Below are 19,362 nucleotides of genomic sequence, written 5' to 3'. Positions count from 1 at the left end.
GGGCTCGGTTTGAATGCATATGTAAAGCTTGTCAGAAGAGGTTATGGGCATTAAGAAACAAGCTCCACGGGATTATCATCAGTCATTTCCCAGGTTCGTGCGGAGTTGGCAAAACACGAGCATCCGCCAAAAATAACTGACTCCGCAAGTGAGTGAGTCATCCAAAACAATGTGCTCTCGCTGTGGATCACTTTGGTACACAGATTATCACACGACAGGGTTTTATATGCATGGTTTAGTATGAACTCAACTTTAGTATAAGGTTTCCAAAACTTTTTAATCTTTTTTTAGCTCAAGTTCTTTGTATCAATACCAGGGGCCGCATTTATACAGCGTGTTTACGCACAGATTTGATTGTAAAGTGTACATACACAAAAATTCAAGGTTCTTATTTATATAAACGGTCTTTGTCGTGAAAGAGTGCAAGGCATTCCAGCAAGAACAGCATATGTTGCGTATTGGTGCTGCTTTGCTGGTGCCCACCAGCATAGACCAGCATAACTCCCATGATGGTCCATGCTGGTTTAGCTGGTGGTCATCAGCAGCATACCAGCACCAGCATCCCATGCTGGTCATACCAGCAAAACCAGCATATGTTGTGTTTTGGTGCTGGTATGCTGGTGACCACCAGCTAAACCAGCAAACAACCCAAATATAAGACATTCTTGTTGCGTGAAAATAATTTAAACATTAAAAATGTTTAGTCTTTTTGTATATCAGTTACATTAATTGACTACATGTACAGGTACAACAATAATGTGATTATTTCCAATAATTAACATATAAATATGGCTAGGAACTATACTGGCGTAATAAGGACTTTGCTGACGTACCATGGCTGCAGCAGGCGCAATGATATTACGCAGCACCCAAAATGAGTCCCCTTGGTAACTTTCAATAGCAGGGGACTATTTTCGGGCACTGCGTAATATCATTGCTGATGTCCCATGGCTGCAAGAGGCGCAAAGTCCTTGATTTTTACGCCAGAATGAAAGTATAGTTCCTAGCCATATCGGCCTAGAAAATTGCAACTTTTAATTTTCCTTCGGTCCTAGCACACAATGTAGAGAAGAGTCAAGTTTTATATAGGAAAAATATCGTAACTCTTTGGTCATTTTTAAGCGTGATGCTAATGGTCTAATCAGTTTTAATGGATTATGCTAAGCTATGCTAAAAGTTGTACCGCCAGACCCAGAGATCGGCTGAATGGATTCCAAAACGGTAAAAATAAATTTTTTTGTGAAATCAAGTTTAACTCTAGGGGAGCTGGAAAATGAGCATATTTTCAAAAAAAGGTACGTTTCCCTTTAAGTGTACTCAAAATATTTCCTAAATCGTATTATAAGCGCATTATGAGGGTGCATGTAAACGTAATCATTGTTTAAAAGCGAAAATCTGAAACCGTTCCGCTCCTCACAATTTTAAAATCATTTGTGATTTTCTGCATACATTTCGTTCGTTCTATCAATCACACATACACACTTTTATGAAATGATCATATGATCACATTTAGGATGGTTTCTACATAGCATTTTATAAATGAGGCCCCAAAAGTGTGTTTTTATAGTTGACTGTTTTCTATAGCACACTGGTCTATAGTCTATAGCATAAACTGTAAAAAAAGATGGACGAGCCTGTTCGCTCTCTTCCATTGGTGAAAAGTGAAGCCGGCAGTGTCTCGATATGGCGCTGACATCTTGGTTCTGGAGTCTGCGCAGTAGCGATTTCGGGACCAGTCCTGCGCAGTAGTGAGCAGGAAGTAAAGCCGCGAAATCAAGACCCCGCTCTCACAGAATGCGCATAGCACACGATATCACAGCTGTCAATCATGACGTGACACCACCGGTTTTATATCATTAAATAACTAACTAAACACAAACTTATTTTTAAAACAAACATTTGAATTTACATCAGCGTGATAAAAACTACAGTAAATGACAGAAACCAGCTTCGGAAAAAAAATTAAATTTTTTAGTTGGTCTCAAGTCCCATTGAATAACATTGGGGAGGCGGGCTTTATGACCTACACTGGGACCAGTTACTGGGGGCCGATTGAGGTGTTTTGGCTTCACTTTTCAGGGCTTGTGCGGCACGCTTGGTCTATAGCAGTGTTTCCCAATCCTGGTCCTCGAGGACCCCTCCCAAAAAGTATTTAACACACTTGATTTAACTCATCAGCTTGTTACGGAGACATGCTAACACTTTTAGAAGAAGGCTGATAAGTTGAATCAGGTGTTTTAAAAAAGGAGACATCTAAAACTTTTTGGTATGGGGTCCTCGAGGACCAGGATTGTGAAGCACTGGTCTATAGTACATTGGACATAGATGTTATTTAGAAATAACAAGGAACATTATACAGTGCACTGACAGAAAAAAAAATGTCACTGGGACAGTACCATTTAAAAGGTCCCAATATGTACCATTTAGGAACAGATGTGTCTACATTTGCTACCAATATACATGTACTCTTTAGATGCAAATGTGTACTTTTTAATAGGGTACCGCCTCAGGGACAGCTAGGTAGGGACCATTTATCCTGACAGTGTGTGGATGGGTCAAATTGGACATTTTCTAGTTAATTCAACCCAACGGTTGGGTTTATTTTTGCATGCCCTTGAGCAGAAACTGAAAGCAATCATGAGATTCATTACAATTAGTTATTTAAGTGTATTATTTTACTAAAATCGTATATACATGCTACACTTTGATATGCATAACCTTGGTTTGGAATTACTGCTCAATTTATTAAAAAAACTTTTAATCATTCAAGTTATAAAAGATGATCATAGAAAATGAAATAAATTAGACACATTTCCCTTTATTGGCATGACGAGGCTGATGAAAACTACACATAAAAATAAAATTCACAACAAAGATTGTACAATACGTACATCTACAAAGGCATTGGTTAGGACTCAGCAGAAGGCAACAAGGATAGGAGACAAATAGAAAATAACAGCCACAGTCCCCTTGATCCGAGATACACACGCTGTCAATTCCACACACAAAACCACGCACAGCCTCAGTAATATAGATCCTGTTCTTCATGGAAACACACAAAAATAGTCCAAAGCTGTGGCAAATCCTTCATTAGTTTTTACTATGGTAAAAAGTATCGCCACTTTGAAAACACACACCCAATCAGGTGTCGTAACTTATTGCTACTTCAGCAATTTACAAAGCAAATTTGCAACAAATACGTTGCAACGATTAAAGCCACATATATATATCAAACAGGACATGACTCCATACCCAAGCTCTGTGCAGAAATACAAAACAAATGTACAAAAAGGTTTCTGCCCCCACTATTGTCTTTTCTATGCTTGTGAAAGATGTTGATCTTTTGAGTTTAATATAAATATGATATCTGGCTCCATTAAGGTCTCCCATTCAAAAACAAATCAACACAACTGCATAAATTGCCGTTTATTGACCAAAACTGCAAGGTTACCTTAACTCTATGTGACAGGGTACCGCTGTGCTTAGGCAATTTAAATTATTAACAGTTCCTCCGGGGTACCTTCAAACTATACCAAGACAGACTTCTGTGTTGTGGTTTTGATTAAGTAGACCTTATAGCAGAGTGATATTCGCAGAAACAAAGATGATTTTAGTTGCAATTTTTGGCTTTTTAATCCTATAACTCATCGCTTGTATTGTAAAAAAGATATACGCACACTCTCTCATATACACATTCACAACATGCACATGAATAAGTGAACAATTTCTCGTTCCAGTGGTGTGTTTTAAGATATATATCCATATATATATATGAACAGAGTCTGGGTAATTTGTCATGTCTGAAACCATACAACAAGATGAGCTAAAATACAGCTTTGAAAAATAATTTATTGCTTTTTTCTTTTTTATTCACATTTTCATATTCCATTATTACTTTGAGTTATTGTGAGTAATGACAAGATTATTATCATCATATATAATAGTATTTTTACATCAAATACATTTTTTCCTTCTTTTTTAAAAAAATTCAGGAAAGAAAATTGTAAACTTTAGTTTGGCATTCACATAATCGAGAGTGTGGAGCAAAGACACAAATTCTCTGCGGTACAACAAAATACCTGCAAAATTATTTTATTGCTTTATGTAATAAAAAAAGAGATGAAAAAATGGGGGGAAAGTGTTTTAGAGCTAAAAAACAACTTGATAAATAAATCACTTGCAATTGGAGCAGCAAAGTTCATAATGAGCCTAATGGTGTAAAATAATAATCATACAATATTTTTTTGTTCTCTGAAGGCATATATAAAAACAATATTTTGTTTTGCGTCCTTTCCAGTGTTTGCTGAATAACAAATAATATAAATAGCAAAATTTGTAAGGCTGACAGCCATAAATATTTTGATTAGAATACTGAGATAAATACATAAATAAGCATGAGTAATTCTGTGTTGGATTAATAATCATCTCTTTGTGAAAGTGTATTATCAAACAGGAACAATAACAATGATTATTGTGCACAGAGAATTAAATAAAAGCTATTGATTCCTTCAGACAAAGAATAAAAAAATATCTTAGGGCTTATCTTTTTTTTATACAATTGCGAACATAACAGAATGAAAATCTATCACACACTGCATGTATAAGGAAAACACTGCGTTATTAACTTCAAAATCGGATGAGTTTTTCAATAAAAAAAGAAATCGTTAAAAAAGCCAAAAAACAAAAAACTTTTGTTGCATGCTCTGTCAAAAAGAGCAATAAATCTCCATACTTTTTTACAATCAAATCACGCCATGTAGGTTATACATCATCATTGCAATGACTACAGATCGACATTCTCGATTAAGAAAATTTCATCTTAAAAAGGCTGCATTTTACAGTGCATAGCTGTAACAAACAAAGAACGCTGATATGCACATAAAATATTTCTTTTAATAACAGCTGTAAATAGGCGACTACATTTTTTCCCCTCTGTAAATGTAGAACATTTGCCCGAATTCCTTGTCGAAAATGTAACACCACATCCAAACACCAGATTAAAAAAGAAACCCCTCAAAAATAAACTCCAAACGAGAAAAACAGATTGAACAAGCTGCACTTTTCACCTGTCGAAGTGCCAAAGGGTGAAGTGTGGAGAAAACTCTGAAGAAGATTTTCGTGTCTCTCAGAGCATCGCGCAGCGGTACAAGTGCACACACACACACACAGATCTGTGTAGTCCGGTACGGTAGTGTCTCTTGTCAACTTTGCAGCAGCTAGATTCATGTAAACTTTGCTTGCAGGTATACATATACATAGATATATATCCCTTTATATACGTAGAACTTTTCATCCACATAGACTCTTTCCACTTACGTAAAGTGTAAAACTTCTGGTAGTCTTGTATTGAAAGAACTGAAAGAATAGTGAGGTATTGCAATCCCTCGCTTTCTAGGCAGCCGCTGCTCATTACCTTCTCAGGCTGTATTGAGCCTCGCGCAACAAGCTGTCAAAATCCATCGAATCGTACTTGCTTTTAGTGGAGGCTGGATCAAAGTCGTCAGAATGGGAATCTGAAAGAAGTGGGAGATATAGGGAAGAATTCAGAACGCTGGCCTTTATGCATGCTGTATTTTTCAATCATGTTATTTATCGACCACCACAGAATTTGTTCCCCCCGAAATGTTCTAATATGTATCATTAGGTATAGATATGTGTACATTTGTTACAAATATGTACCTTTGAGATACTAATATATGAATTTAGAGGTACTAATATGCACTCTTTATGTAAAAATTTGCACTTTTTGGAAATGGTACTACCCCAGAACAAATTGTGACTTTTTTTGACAGTGTGGTGAGGGTCAAGCCCCCTAAAACATGTAATACATTAAAACATGTAATAGATTTGTATCTGTTATTTGATTTCTGTGCTAATGCTGCCTTATACTGTAAAATATACAGTATTTAAACAGTATACACACCGTTTGCTGCCTTAATTTATTGTTAAAGGAAAACACCACAGTTTTTCAACATTTTACTATGCTCTTACCTCAACTTAGACCAATCAATACGTACCCATCTTTTTTCAATGCATGCACTCAATCCCTGCACAGCACGTCGTGAATGTGTTAGCATTTAGCATAGCCCCATTCAATCCTTAGGATCCAAACAGGGATGAATTTAGAAGCCAACAAACACTTCCATGTTTTCTCTATTTAAAGACTGTTACATGAGGGGTTACATGGGTAAGTGTGGTGGCACAAAGTAAAACATGGCGATTTTTTAAGCAGATAAAAAATTAAAACTATATTGTATGCACTTAGTTTGCAGCACTTTGACCTCGGGCGCAGTAATATTAACGGACGTTTGAGTGAGGGGGGAAGTGGTCAGGAGTGATGATGTTACTGCGCGCTGAGGTCCAAGTGATGCAAACTAAGTGCTCTTCCTATAGTCTTTAAATAGGGAAAACAAGTAAGTGTTTGGTGGCTTCTAAATTCATCCCTGTTTGGATCCTAAGGAATGAATGGGGCTAGGCTAAATGCTAACACATTCACGACAGTCTGTACAAAGATTAAGTGCACGCATTGAAAAAAGATGGGTATGTATTCATTCGTCTAAGTTGAGGTAAGAACATACTAAAATATTTAAAAAAGGCAGTGTTTTCCTTTAAAGGTGCAGTGTGTAAATTTTAGCAGCATCTAGTGGTTAGGTTGCGAATTGCAACCAACGGCTCAGTCCACTGCTCACCCCTGGCTTTTGAAATGCATAGAGAAGCTAGAGTAGCCCCACCGAAAAAAAACATGTTATAGACGGAGACAACTTAGTAAAAAAAGTTTGTCCATTTGGGGCTTCTGTAGAAACATGGTGGCACAAAATGGCGACTTCCATGTAAAGGGACCCTCTGTGTATGAAGATAAAAACGTCTCATTCTAAGGTAATAAAAACATAACGGGTCATTATAAAAATGTCTTTATACACCCCTGATAATATAGTTTTGTATATTAATTTGCATTTCTGTCAAAAGAGCCTTTTAAAAATTACACACTGCACCTTTAAATCAACTCGGAATTACAACCCATTTTACTAAATATTATTCATCTTGACTAGAGATAACTTATAAAATGTAGTTGAAATAAGTTAACTCTATTTTATAACTTGTAACAACTTACCTCTTGTCAAAATAAATAATAGCAAATTGAAATGAGTTGATTAAACAAAAATATTTAACAGTGCAGTTTTAACCTCCTTGTTGTCGCATACTGACTACACGTCACTTGTTGAAAACAGTTTGGTATAACAGTCAGGATGCACTGCCCAAGATGAGAACCAGACTATCATTAGACATACAGTTTGATTCACGCTTGGGATAACAAATGCGGCCGTCTTATCTCCGGTGGCAGACAGCTTCGCAAATGGTGCCCTCGTATGAGCGGCGGCGCGGTCGTGGCTTGTGAGAAATGGGAATGACCGTGGCAGGCAGGAAGTGCCAGTCATGATGTAATACTATGGCTAAGGGGAGAATCGTGTCATGCCGCGCACCTTGAAAGATGAAAAATGCCCCTTCACTCCACTTGGAACTAATGGAGAGTGTCTCCGAAAAAACGTAGATGAAAGAGGCAGAGAAAAGCGGAAGATTGAGAGGAAGACTTTGAGGCCGTGGCATTATTCTAGTCACTTGCCTCTTCATCTGCTCCTGTCGCTGCGGTTCAGCCTACCCTCAACGTAAAACCCTTACTCTGGTAAAAGGCCCAGTAAAATGAAGGTCGTCCATTCATCTGCCTTGAGGCGGGGTTTCATTCCCAAATACAATGCCTTTGAAGGACCTATTATGGCCACAATCTGAATACCTTTTGGCCTTACCCTAACCCTTTGTAATACACAGTAATGTCCTCATTATTCGAAGGAAAGTGCTCTTGTTCCCTTCCATTGACTATCGATGGCACGGAGAAGAATCATTTTGGTGTCTCTCGAGCGTTACACGACCCTGACCTCCCATTCTACAGAAAATAAGCGTGTATTGCGACGCTTTGACTGAATATTGAAGTGAATATTGACTGATACTGAATAACCCATGACTATTTGGGGTTTAAAATATGTGGTTTTACACATCCCTGGACAATGCCTTTAGGATTCCATCCCTAAGCTTCCTGCCCCCCAAAGACAGTTTTCCCCCTTTGCTGGAAATCCTGATTGCCTATTACCACCGCAACCCCATCATACAGTATGCATCATGTGTAGAAAAAAGCCCCATAACATTTTACAGTGGAATTTGTCACTCGTGGATCCATTAATCTGACACTGTCTGGATCATAACCTTGGTAATCCCATACAAAGGGCACAGGGCAGATGAAAAGGGAAAAAAGATGAAAAGGAAATGAAAACCCCGTATGGACATCTAATAACCTTTGGATATGAGAGTGATAGGGTGAAAGAAATACTGTACCCTAAAAAATCTTGGGTTGTTTCAACCCATGATCCAACCCATCTGCTGCTAGCTGACCAACCCAGCATAGGTTAAATTAAACCCAGAGGTTGGGTTTGCCACATTTTACACAACCATGGGTTAAAAACAACCAAGCATTTTCTTAGTGTACAGTATTTTACCTTCCTTTTGAATAGGGAATGGAGATGGAAAACATACCAGATCAAATTTGCGGGAGTTTCTACACTTTCAAGGATTTTCGTAGAGAGCAATTTCTAGCAAATGAGGTTTGAGCATAGCAAAAATGTATATGTATATGTAAATGTGAAACAAACATAAACACAATTTGAAAAGTTTCCGGACATTTCCAGGTTTTCCATGACTATGAGCAATCCGGATACAAAAAACAGGAAAATACAAGAGGCCGTGTACAATAGAGTTAGAAAGCAGAATATAAATTTGACTAGGACAGATGGAGATTAATTAGTTTACTAATCAGTCAATCTCTGACGGGACTGTCAATTTCTGTTTCTCTGCATCTGAAACCGCCTACTTCCATACTATATAGTAGACAAAAATCAGTATGCGAGGCGAGTAGTAAGGCTAAATTCATAGTATACGAAAAACAGCTTCCGGCAAGATTTTGAAGTGTGCATTTAGTGGACACTTCACTATCCCGTGAGCACCTGGGAAAGGAGTAGGGTGGCCATTCGTGTCAGTTCCGCCGGACACGTCCCGAACATGTCCTCGGGCTCGCCCCCCGGAAGTCGCGCTGGTCCACCGCACACGTCCTCAAGGTTTAATATTTCGGGTTTAATTTCAGAAAAGCAACCATTACATTTCAAGGTAAGAATGAAACTACAATGATTGTATATCTTAAAAGAAATAAATCTTAATTTTCTAATGTATTTTAACTGAAATGTGAGAACCTCGATGACGTATGCGGTCGAGCAACGCGACCTCCGGAAGACGAACCCGAAAACATGCTCGGCACGTGTCCGGCGGAACTGGCACAAACGGCCACCCTAGAAAGGAGTCACCCAACGAAGAAAAAAGGAGAGGCATCGGAAAATATTCGAAAAGGATGGAAAGCGGTAGCGTGGCCCTTTTCAAATTGTTCCTTGTGGTTAAATGTGCTTATTTAACATCATCCGAGTTAACAGCTCACTTTTTGTTATGACAATGTGTGTCATCTGATTGATCAACATCGCGGCTGTAGTACGTCCAAATTTTAGTCATACTTTCCATATTGATACTATATGTAACATTGTTTTAATGCTCGATGAGTAGGTACAATCAAACCTACTGTCACATTATGCAATTTCAGATGCATGGTTTGTTTCACCCCCCCCCCATTCATTCTGGAGGCATCTCACTATTTAGTGTCATGGTTAGGTCGTGCTGCTGTTTACCACGCCAACAGCAGGCAGATGGATGCTCACTTGGAAGGAGTAAGCTGGTGAGACCTGACCTTGCTCTCCTATCCTCCCGTACTGTTTTTCAACCATTTAGGGGGCACAGAAGTCCTTATTGGTGTGTAAAGACATGCACTAATACAACACATGAATCCATCAAAGCCAGATACTGTCTCTAAATTCTGATTGGAGGAGCCACATTTAAAGGGACACTCCACTTTTTTGAAAATAGGCTCATTTTCCAGCCCCCCTAGAGTTAAACATTTGATTTTTACCGTTTTGAAATCCATTCACCTGATCTTCGGGTCTAGGGGTACCACTTTTAGCATAGATTAGCATAATTCATTGAATCTGATTAGACCATTAGCATCATGCTAAAAAATAACCAAAGAGTTTCGATATTTGTACTATTTAAAACTTGACTCTTCTGTACATCGTGTACTAAGCCAGACAGAATATTAAAAGTTGCAATTTTCTAGGCCGATATGGCTAGGAACTATACTCTCATTCTGGCGTGGTGATCAGGGACTTTGCTGCCGTGACATGGCTGCGGCAGGTGTAGTGATATTACACACTGCCCGAAAATAGTCCCCTTGGTTAATTTCAATAGCAGGGGACTACTTTCAGGCGCTGCGTAATATCATTGCGCCTCCTGCAGCCATGTTACAGCAGCAAAGTCCTTGATTATTTCGCCAGAATGAGAGTATAGTTCCTACCAATATCTGCCACTTTTAATTTTCCGTCGGTCTTATGACACAATGTAACTACAGAAGAGTCAATTTTTAAATAGGAAAAATATCAGAACTCTTTGGTAATTTTTTGAGCGTGATGCTAATGGTCTAATCAGATTCAATGGATTATGCTAAGCTATGCTAAAAGTGATATTGCCAGACCTGGAGATCAGCTGAATGGATTCCAAAACTGTAAAATCAAATGTTTAACTCTAGGGGAGCTGGAAAATAAGCACTTTTAAAATGGACGCATTACGCACACCTGCATGTGAGTTGAATTGTATGTGTGTTCAATAGCTATGCTGCTTGCCAATCGTAAACAGCTTGCCTTTAGGCTAATGAACCATATCATATGATGAAAGAACCGGTTTTATGATTAATCAATTATTTACTGAGCACTGGTAATTTCACCCACAAATTTCACCCTTTACCCATAAAACAAATGTGTCATGCCTATACCAAGGTTAATGTCTTAACTAGATAAAATCACTGTAACACAGTGCATGTCCACCTAGGAGGACATCATGCAAAACATTTGCATCCCTTGCACAAGACGCCTTGTGTCTGCTAGTCACGTGTGTATAAAAGCAGTCGGGCTGTTGCACTTACCTAAATCTGTGTAATTCGATTTACAGAACTGCTTTTGTCCACCAAGGCAGAGCTCGAAATGAGGCTCGTTTGACCTGCGCAAGGTGTGTGCGTTTTCAAGAGCAGCGAGCGCATCACAAGTGTAGCGGTAGGTGATGAAGCCAAAGTTGTCCCTACGTTGAGAAACAGAAAATGCAGGGGTTCAGCTACAAAAAAGCTACAATTCATTCAATGGTATGAATAAGTGACTTCTTGCTTTTCGCCGGTCAGTATTGCACTGTAATCCTGTTGGTATTCAATCAGAATTTGCTTTCGAGGTCATGAGAAGCAGTTAAGCCTGCTCTCATAATCACCTTCCAACAGTGCAAAAATGCATAATAAAGTAGAATTGGAGGATTTCTTTTATTCTCAAGATAGATATTGACCTCTTTTGACATTTGACACGCACAATCCAGATATACACACAGAGACGCAGGCCCACGGTCTTACCCATCATGTCTCAAGTTGACTGTGCACTCCTCAATCTCGCCAAAGACTTCAAAGCGGCGTTTGAGCTCGGTGCGTGTGCTGTCGGCACGAAGACGTCCCACATACACCACTCGCCTCTCCTCCTGGCCAAAAAGAAAATGAGAAGGAGAGATTAGTCCAACGTGGAGGTATAGTCTTTCTATTTCTCTCTCTCTATCTCTCTCTCACTCACTTCTCTCAAACTCACCCTATGACTGTAATTAACATCCACCACTGAGAGAAAAAATAAATAAATCTGCAGAAAATGGCTGGAGGAACCTCACTTTATTTTATGTGTGTGTGTACTTAGCTGTAGTTTGGGGATGAAATTGTCCCCCAAAGTGCATTTACATTTATGCAGTTGGCAGACGCTTGTATCCAAAGTGACTTACAGTACATTCAAGCTATACATTTTATCAGTATATGTGATCTTTGTGATTGAGCATTGTGGTGCTAATGAAGTGCTTTACTATTTAAGCTACATCTAAAATGAGCTAAATCTGATCAGGGGCACCATTCACTTCCATAGTATTATTTTTCCTACTATGGAACAGGGTTTCCCTGCACAAAAGGCCAACAAGTGCATCTCGGAGAAAAGCGCGTACGCGCACCGCATGCCGGGACACGCGCCACACGGCTGAAATGAGAAAGATGTGGTCCGGACTTATGTTTTGGGGTTATTTAAGCCTGTTATTGTATTCGTCTATAGTTCTTCTAATTTTAAAGTAAGTTAGCTGGTGATTTTGTTGTTTGAGCAACCTGCTAAGGTTTCATGCCTGTTGATGAGATATGAGTGTTGAGTGCTCTTGCTCACTTTATTTATGTGCATTATTTATTTACATGCTACAGTTACACTCCTTTAAGATAATGTAATTAATAGTGGGAAATAATCAGTTTTTACAATTTTCGCGCTATCTATCATCGTTCGCCAGACGTTCTACAACATCTGCTTTAGTTTGTGTTTATTAACCCTTTAGTTTCACTTCATCACGCAGCTATTCTCGTTAGAGGTAAAAACATTTAATTCATTAATAATGTAGTATGTGTTCATTTTTTGTCATAGTTTATTCAAAATTAAGTTTTGAGTGTTTTAAAAATAAATATTTTATTTATTTATTTTATTAAAATATTTTAATTTTCATCATGACGCATATGCCTCGCCCCTTTGATTGCCACGCCCACTCAGCAACCCTACCACCTTAACTAACAAATTTTCTGCGGGAAACCCTGATGGAAGTCAATGGTGCCCATACATTGTAACAAAAATTCTTCAAAATATCTTCCTTTGTGGTCAACATAAAGTAATTTAGGATGAGTAAGTGATGACAGAATTTTCCATTTTCTGTGAACTATCCCTTTAAATCATAATGTCTATACCATAATATTTTCAAACAATGAACCATAGTCATTTATATGAAACCAATGTACCAATAGATAAAATACATACAGCAACAGGTAAATATTGCAGTGCGTAACTATACTAACAATCAAAATGGACAAAGTCACATCATAGATAATGAAAACATAAAGACCCCAGCAGGCTGAATATTTAAAAGAGAGGCTTTTAATTCTGTTCACTAATCTTGAGACAAAGCACAAGCCCCGAGCCTTATTACTTACCATTATTTATTCATTCGTTCACGTACCTGCCATTACGTCTGACAAAATATACTTATGATCCTCGACTATAACCAGAGGTCTCTTGTAAGTCATGCATAAAATATCTCAAGCCACACAACAGAGTCATAATTCACCTCTGTGCACGCCTGTTGACACGTCAACAACAACAAAAACCTACAAATGAACAGCAACACGCACGAAGGGTTTTTTTCTGCGTCTCCTTCGCACCTCGACCCCCTCCCGCTTCTCTCACGTACAATGGGAGACGAAAGTGTTTGCTGAATTGGTAGTTTTTGTTGCTGACAGCTGATAAATGCGGCGAGGTTTAAAAGATGACACCCTGAGACTGGAGCTTCATATGAAGCGCTTACATCCTGTGCCCCCCCAAAACCTCTTCTGACAGCTGAGCCGCCGCTGCTAGTAATTGTCTCGCTGCCGCCGAGAAAAGGGAAAAAGAACAACGTACGCTGGGGCCGAGTCATGCGTGCATTATTTGACGTGTGCATTTATCAGTGAACTGAGTTGAAAACCCGTCTCATTTCACAGTCTGTTCAGGCACAGCCAAAGAGGAGAAAACTGATATTTCATCTCGGCGAAACTGCATTTCAAATATGTAACTGTTCAAATTAAAACGCTCGTTTTGGGACTATGTATTAACATACCTTTGATTTGGGGTATCTTAATTTAACTTTTCCCTCGCCTGTCTGGTCAAAAGCATTTAGCCCGTAGTGTGATTAATAGAATCCGGCATCATTTTGAAATGCCGCAGAGATGATAAAAACGCAACTGGGAGATAAAGAGGAAACGCGCGTAGCCTGAATGATTTAGAGTTGTGTCTTTGCGTGAGTTTAGTTCGAGAGAGAGAGTGCTGGGATATCTGTGTGCTTTCAGCTTTCTGTAGGCATACGCAGTGATGGGAGTGAGATGAAGTCTGGGGGCATCAATGTACGATTCCTGACCATGACTGAAAAAAACTGTTTCTTCGGCTAGGGGCACTTTTGACCTTTTGCACTTCTTTGAACACACTTTTTATACTTACTTTATGTCTAACAACTAAGAATGTCCAACAGTGGATAAGCGTGCAACTCATACAGTAGTAGGGAAGAGCGTGGCACAAACTTATGCTTTTTGACTTTGGCTCTATCATTCAAAAAATATTTAAATTATATGAATATTTTTTTACACAATCAACACACACACACATCTGCTACAAACGAACACTTAAGGCCCTATCATACACCCGGCGCAATGCAGCGCAATGTGCGACACAAGTCTCTTTTGCTAGTTTCAACCCAGCGCAATTATCATTTTCATGTTTAGCGCCACGTTGTTTAAATAGCAAATGCATCTGCGACCAATGCTGCGACCAATGCAGGTCTGAAAATGAGGTGTGTTCAGGCGCATTGTTGGCATGTTGCTATTTTGAGGCAACTAAAATAGACTACACCATTGCCCAACTAAAACCTGGTCTAAAGTCAATGGCGCAATATTGTTTTTGTTATTTAATGAACGCGTTAGAAATATATGCCTATAAATGGGACAACAACACGGGTTTGCTTATCACATACATGGATGCGCAGCAGCACAAAAAAACTTTTAAATATGAAAGATTAAAGGATTAAAGTGTAAAAAAAAATTATTGAGTCTCTTGGAAATAAATGAGGACTGATTATGATACGTTAGAAGGCGTAAAGAGCTGCTTCACCTGTAGCCTGGTAAATGCTTTGTTTAAACTAATGCATCTGTTTTAAATGGTTTTTTAAATGCTTTCACACAGATTTTTTGTATATGATGACTCTGTACCTGTGCATATGGTGAGATGAGAAACATTTTTAAGTAATGCTTTAAAAAAAAACATGGCGCTGTCCAAATGCTGAAACGGCTCTCCGCACGTTTGTAAATTCTTTATCTCTTGTTCGTATTTTTAGAATAAAAACCTTTTCTTGCATATTTGCTAATTATTTTATGAGATTAAAATGATTATGTAGGATATTAATACATTCACAGCAATTTAAAGCCTGCTATTTTAACTTTCATGACTGAAAGAAAACGACTTTTAAAGGTTTAAAAAAAAAAAAATTCAAGTGAAAAAAACAATTATTTAACATTAATCTTAAATTGGGGGTCTTCTTCCTTAGTGCTTCAGTTTACATAGTCCGTCATCTAAATAGGGATTAGACATAGCGCCTGCGCAACTGGATTTTAAAGGGGATGAGAGCCGCAACTCTCATTGGTTTATTGCACGTTACGCCCAAAACACACCCATTACTCATTAAAAAAATAGGAACAACCCTTTTTGACCCTGCGCTCGGCGCACAAACCATTTTTCCTGTCGTTAAATTAGCAAAAGTTGAATCGTTTAGATAATGCGCCGTGCACTTTAGACAATGCGCTTAGATCGTTAAAATAGAGACCTTAAAGTTTGTTTGTGGGACCTAGTGTTATTGTACAACTACACAGAAAGTGCAAATGTTAAAACTTACTCCATAGGTGGGGTTCATTGTAACAAATAGAGGGTTTGTTGTAACACCCGCTAGAAATTTGGTTTAAACACTAATAATTTAATAAAATTCTGTTTATATACACTAAAGGGGGATATTGTTTATATATCTGCCTATAATAGATAGATATCCACACATTCATCTATCCATGATCATTCATGTAACCCTCCTTGCATTATGCATCAATGCATTTATTTACAAAAAATAATGTTTAAAAAAAATGTTAATGTGACCTTCATATAACAATAAAGGCTGACCTCCACTAGTTTGAATAAAAACTCAAGGCCGGGGCACAAAAGGACATGCAACTGAAGACACAGCCAATAATTAAATAAAATCGTGAGATGAGTTACTCACTAGTGCTTTCTGACGTTGTGTCTCCCTCTGTTCAGCCCTCTCATATTCCCGTTTCTCATAGTCATGTCTGTACTCTTCCCTCTTCAGACGCTCGTGTTGATATTCCTCATAGCTGTCATACCTACAATAAAAAAATCATAAGTACATAGAAAAGACACATCACAAATAAGATTATTTTTTGAAGATTGTATAGAAAGCAATGGAGAGCAAATGAAGATGCTTGCGTATTTTTCTTTTTTCACATTTGTAGAGCTTTAATATGAATCACTGTCACAATCAGATGCGTCAAGATACCAAAATCTGCACTTTAAAAACATCTCACATTTCACATTCAGGCTCAAATTGTTTTGAGCTGTGCTTAGGGCTGTGGGAGTATTTTACCACCATGATGGTAATGCACCAATTCACTGCAGTGGTGCCGTGGTTATAAAATGTGTGTTTGGTGCATGCGTTAACACATAAAGGCTAATATATAATGCATACATTTTGAAATATAAAAATGTAAACGAGGATCAAATATTAGTTTCTTAACAAGCGTGCTTTTTCATTTCAGTGGGTGCTTAGGTTACTTAGCAACGGCAGATGCTCTGAGTGCCCAACTTAAAAAAAGAAAAGCAACGCAGTCACGTTTCCAAGCATTGTAGATATCATTCTCAGAAATAAAGGTACAAAAGTTGTCACTAGGACAGTACCCTTTCAAAAAGGTACACCTTTGTACTCAAAAAGTGCATATTAGTACTTCAAAGGTACATATTGGCAGTTCAAAGATACATATTTGTACCTAAAAGGTACATATTAGGACCTTTTTTAAAGCGTACTACCCCAGTGACAGCTTTGTACATTTTATTTTTGACAGTGATTGCAACTTGTGAGAGCCACCAATCAGAGAGGCTCCCGAATTTCAAATGCATTTTTGATTAAAATGATTTAGGATAATGTGCTTGGCCATTTCCGTGGGATCCCCGGCGCACCCAAGGGATCGGTGCCTATGTGCGCATCTATTGTAGCACTTTCATCCGTGAAACAATACATTGGTCAATGAGGAACCTTATTGGGGATATAATGTTTCCAGTCACGCTGAAAACGTGTTCTGATGGTGTACTGGTAGCGCAGATTGATACTTTTTCACAACCTTGACCAAGAGAGAATATCTGGCCTCATTGTTCTGCCCCAAAGCCAGCAGCTCATCAATGATACCAGTTGCCTCGCCTTGCAAATAGCGCACCTACTCGCGTTCACACGAACTTTAAGACATTTCACTGGGGGAGATTGTACTTTTTCATAGTTTGTGACATGCACACCACCACACGGTGCGGTGGTAATGCCAACCGTCACAGCCCATAATGTTTTCACTGGAATTAAACATCTGGAAAAAATGTTGCTTAAACATACGAACATAACTTCCCTGCATTATATCTCGATCTATGAAAGAGCAACCTCTCAGCCTTACACTTCTACTCTGTGTCCATAAACGTATTGTTTTTCCCAGCTAGCTGGGAGCAGACTGCTTTCTATTCTTCTTGGGGTGGAACACAAACAAACACATTAATAAGTTGTCTCATTACATCGCAAAAGGTTACGGCTCCCAATGGCGCTACTCTTAAGGGAATATAGCAGAAATTTGCCAGCTGTGTCTGTCAGCACAACTTCACATGCCATTACTTTCTGCTTAGTTTGAACTTTGTGTCCAAAAACTTTTCCTACAACCATTTGCAACGGTGGAAACGCCGCGTAAGAGCGCAGTACGAACGAGCTAAAGTATCATAAGGGAAAAGGTGCATCAGAGAGGCAGCAGGTCCCTAATGCAACCTGCTCCTGCCGGCGAAAGCTTTATTGTAAAAGTTTTCAAAGTTTAAGCTATGAACTGATGTATCATCATAACTCATCATGTCAATTAGACAGAGTCAGCAAGAGACTTGCTTCCTTTGCATAAGGACAGACTCAGAAAGTGAAGACACAGTAGATTACCTTATGGCACGTATTTAAGTCTGTCTCATCTATAGCGTTGCATTTACATTTTCTAGCATAATATTAAGAGTGCAGCATAGTGAACTTTATACACGGCATATTAGAAAAAAACTTTTTCCCGTGTGCTGGCACTTACCTGGGCCTCCGACCAAAATTGGAATGAGTTTGGGATTGAGGGCTTTTATAAATCCTGGGAATAAAAGTGCTATCGTCCATATTGCAAGGAGACCTGAATGAAGCAGAGGAAAAGAAATCTTTAGTGAAATTGTATATTTAATATTATTATTATTATTACAAGAAAGTATCAAATGTGTGTGATATATATGAACATTTCTAATAACTTTAAACAGCAGACACAATTACACATGGCATAGGGTTGTGAGCTCCAACATAAATATCATTAGGCAAAATAATCTCCAAGAAAACGTACACTTAAATAAACACAGCAAAGAATTGTTAATGAAACAAGTCTCAGATGTTGTTTTGATTTTTCTATCATTTACTGTATCTTGTATTCATCAATGACACATAAATGTCTGCATATCTTATGAAACATTGAACGCCCCATTGAAGCTTTAAGCTGATATTGTCTTTCAGCGAATACAGTCTATGAAGGATGAACTGCCATGCCATAAGTACATAAACAGTAAAGATGTCACTGGTTAGTAAAAGGTGTATAATCTCTGAAATATTGCTTTTACCATCTGTTTATCAGTAGTATCACTTGTAAGAAGTGTAAGTATTGTCTTGCTGGCACACTACGTGGATATAACCCACTTTAAAGTGTCCAGGGTTTCACTCACAGGGCGTTTCTTTCATCTCACGGGGACGGAGTGGGCAACGATGTCGAGCAAAACAACAGCTGCTACTAAAAACAACAGAGCCCCATCAAAGAGCGCTGGATAGAAATGTATCTAAAATTCAAGCTAAAGGGATAAAGGTCCATTGAGGAAACGTCCATAAATCTCTTAAGTTCCTCAAGCGACACAAGCTTGTTTGCACAAGAAATGACTGTGCTGGACTCTATTTTGTCATCTGCACTGTTTGTGTATGATGAGGAAATGAAAAACATTGAAATGAAAGACTTCTGCTAAAGATGTCCCTGCAATTTATAAAAAGTCAATATACTGCTATAATGGTGAAAGAACGTCTCAACTCGAATTTAGAGAGGCTCATTTGGTGTAACAGCAAGTGTGAAGATGAACAATTTATCCTCCATCTGTATAATAAACCATCTAAGATGACTCTGTTTATCATCTAAGCTCATTTTGTCTTGTGTCTCTCAAAGGCGAAGCTCATTGACTATTTCGT

At 38.4% G+C, this 19,362-nt stretch overlaps 1 protein-coding gene and 1 long non-coding RNA gene across 6 annotated transcripts in view; one reads left to right on the top strand and one right to left on the bottom strand.

The window, feature by feature from the left end:
* The window catches only part of LOC141352953 (uncharacterized), a 138,131-nt gene that overhangs the window by 21,225 nt on the left and 97,544 nt on the right, over positions 1-19,362 (top strand). The window lies entirely within an intron of this gene.
* Positions 2,799-19,362, bottom strand: part of ppargc1a (peroxisome proliferator-activated receptor gamma, coactivator 1 alpha) — a 46,110-nt gene continuing 29,546 nt past the window's right edge. For all 5 annotated transcript variants that reach the window (XM_055212404.2, XM_055212412.2, XM_055212420.2 and 2 more), the window contains 5 exons: positions 18,188-18,280; positions 16,084-16,204; positions 11,588-11,709; positions 11,120-11,271; positions 2,799-5,513 (listed from right to left, as the gene is read on the bottom strand). In XM_055212404.2, coding sequence (XP_055068379.2) covers positions 5,410-5,513; positions 11,120-11,271; positions 11,588-11,709; positions 16,084-16,204; positions 18,188-18,280 — 592 coding nt within the window. In that variant the 3' untranslated portion in view covers positions 2,799-5,409. The remainder of the gene's footprint in view (positions 5,514-11,119; positions 11,272-11,587; positions 11,710-16,083; positions 16,205-18,187; positions 18,281-19,362) is intronic.

The sequence above is a fragment of the Misgurnus anguillicaudatus genome, chromosome 21 (assembly GCF_027580225.2).
Source record: "Misgurnus anguillicaudatus chromosome 21, ASM2758022v2, whole genome shotgun sequence".
Lineage (NCBI taxonomy): Eukaryota > Metazoa > Chordata > Actinopteri > Cypriniformes > Cobitidae > Misgurnus > Misgurnus anguillicaudatus.
Note: the sequence above shows the minus strand (reverse complement) of the source record. Positions and strands in the feature narration are given on the sequence as shown.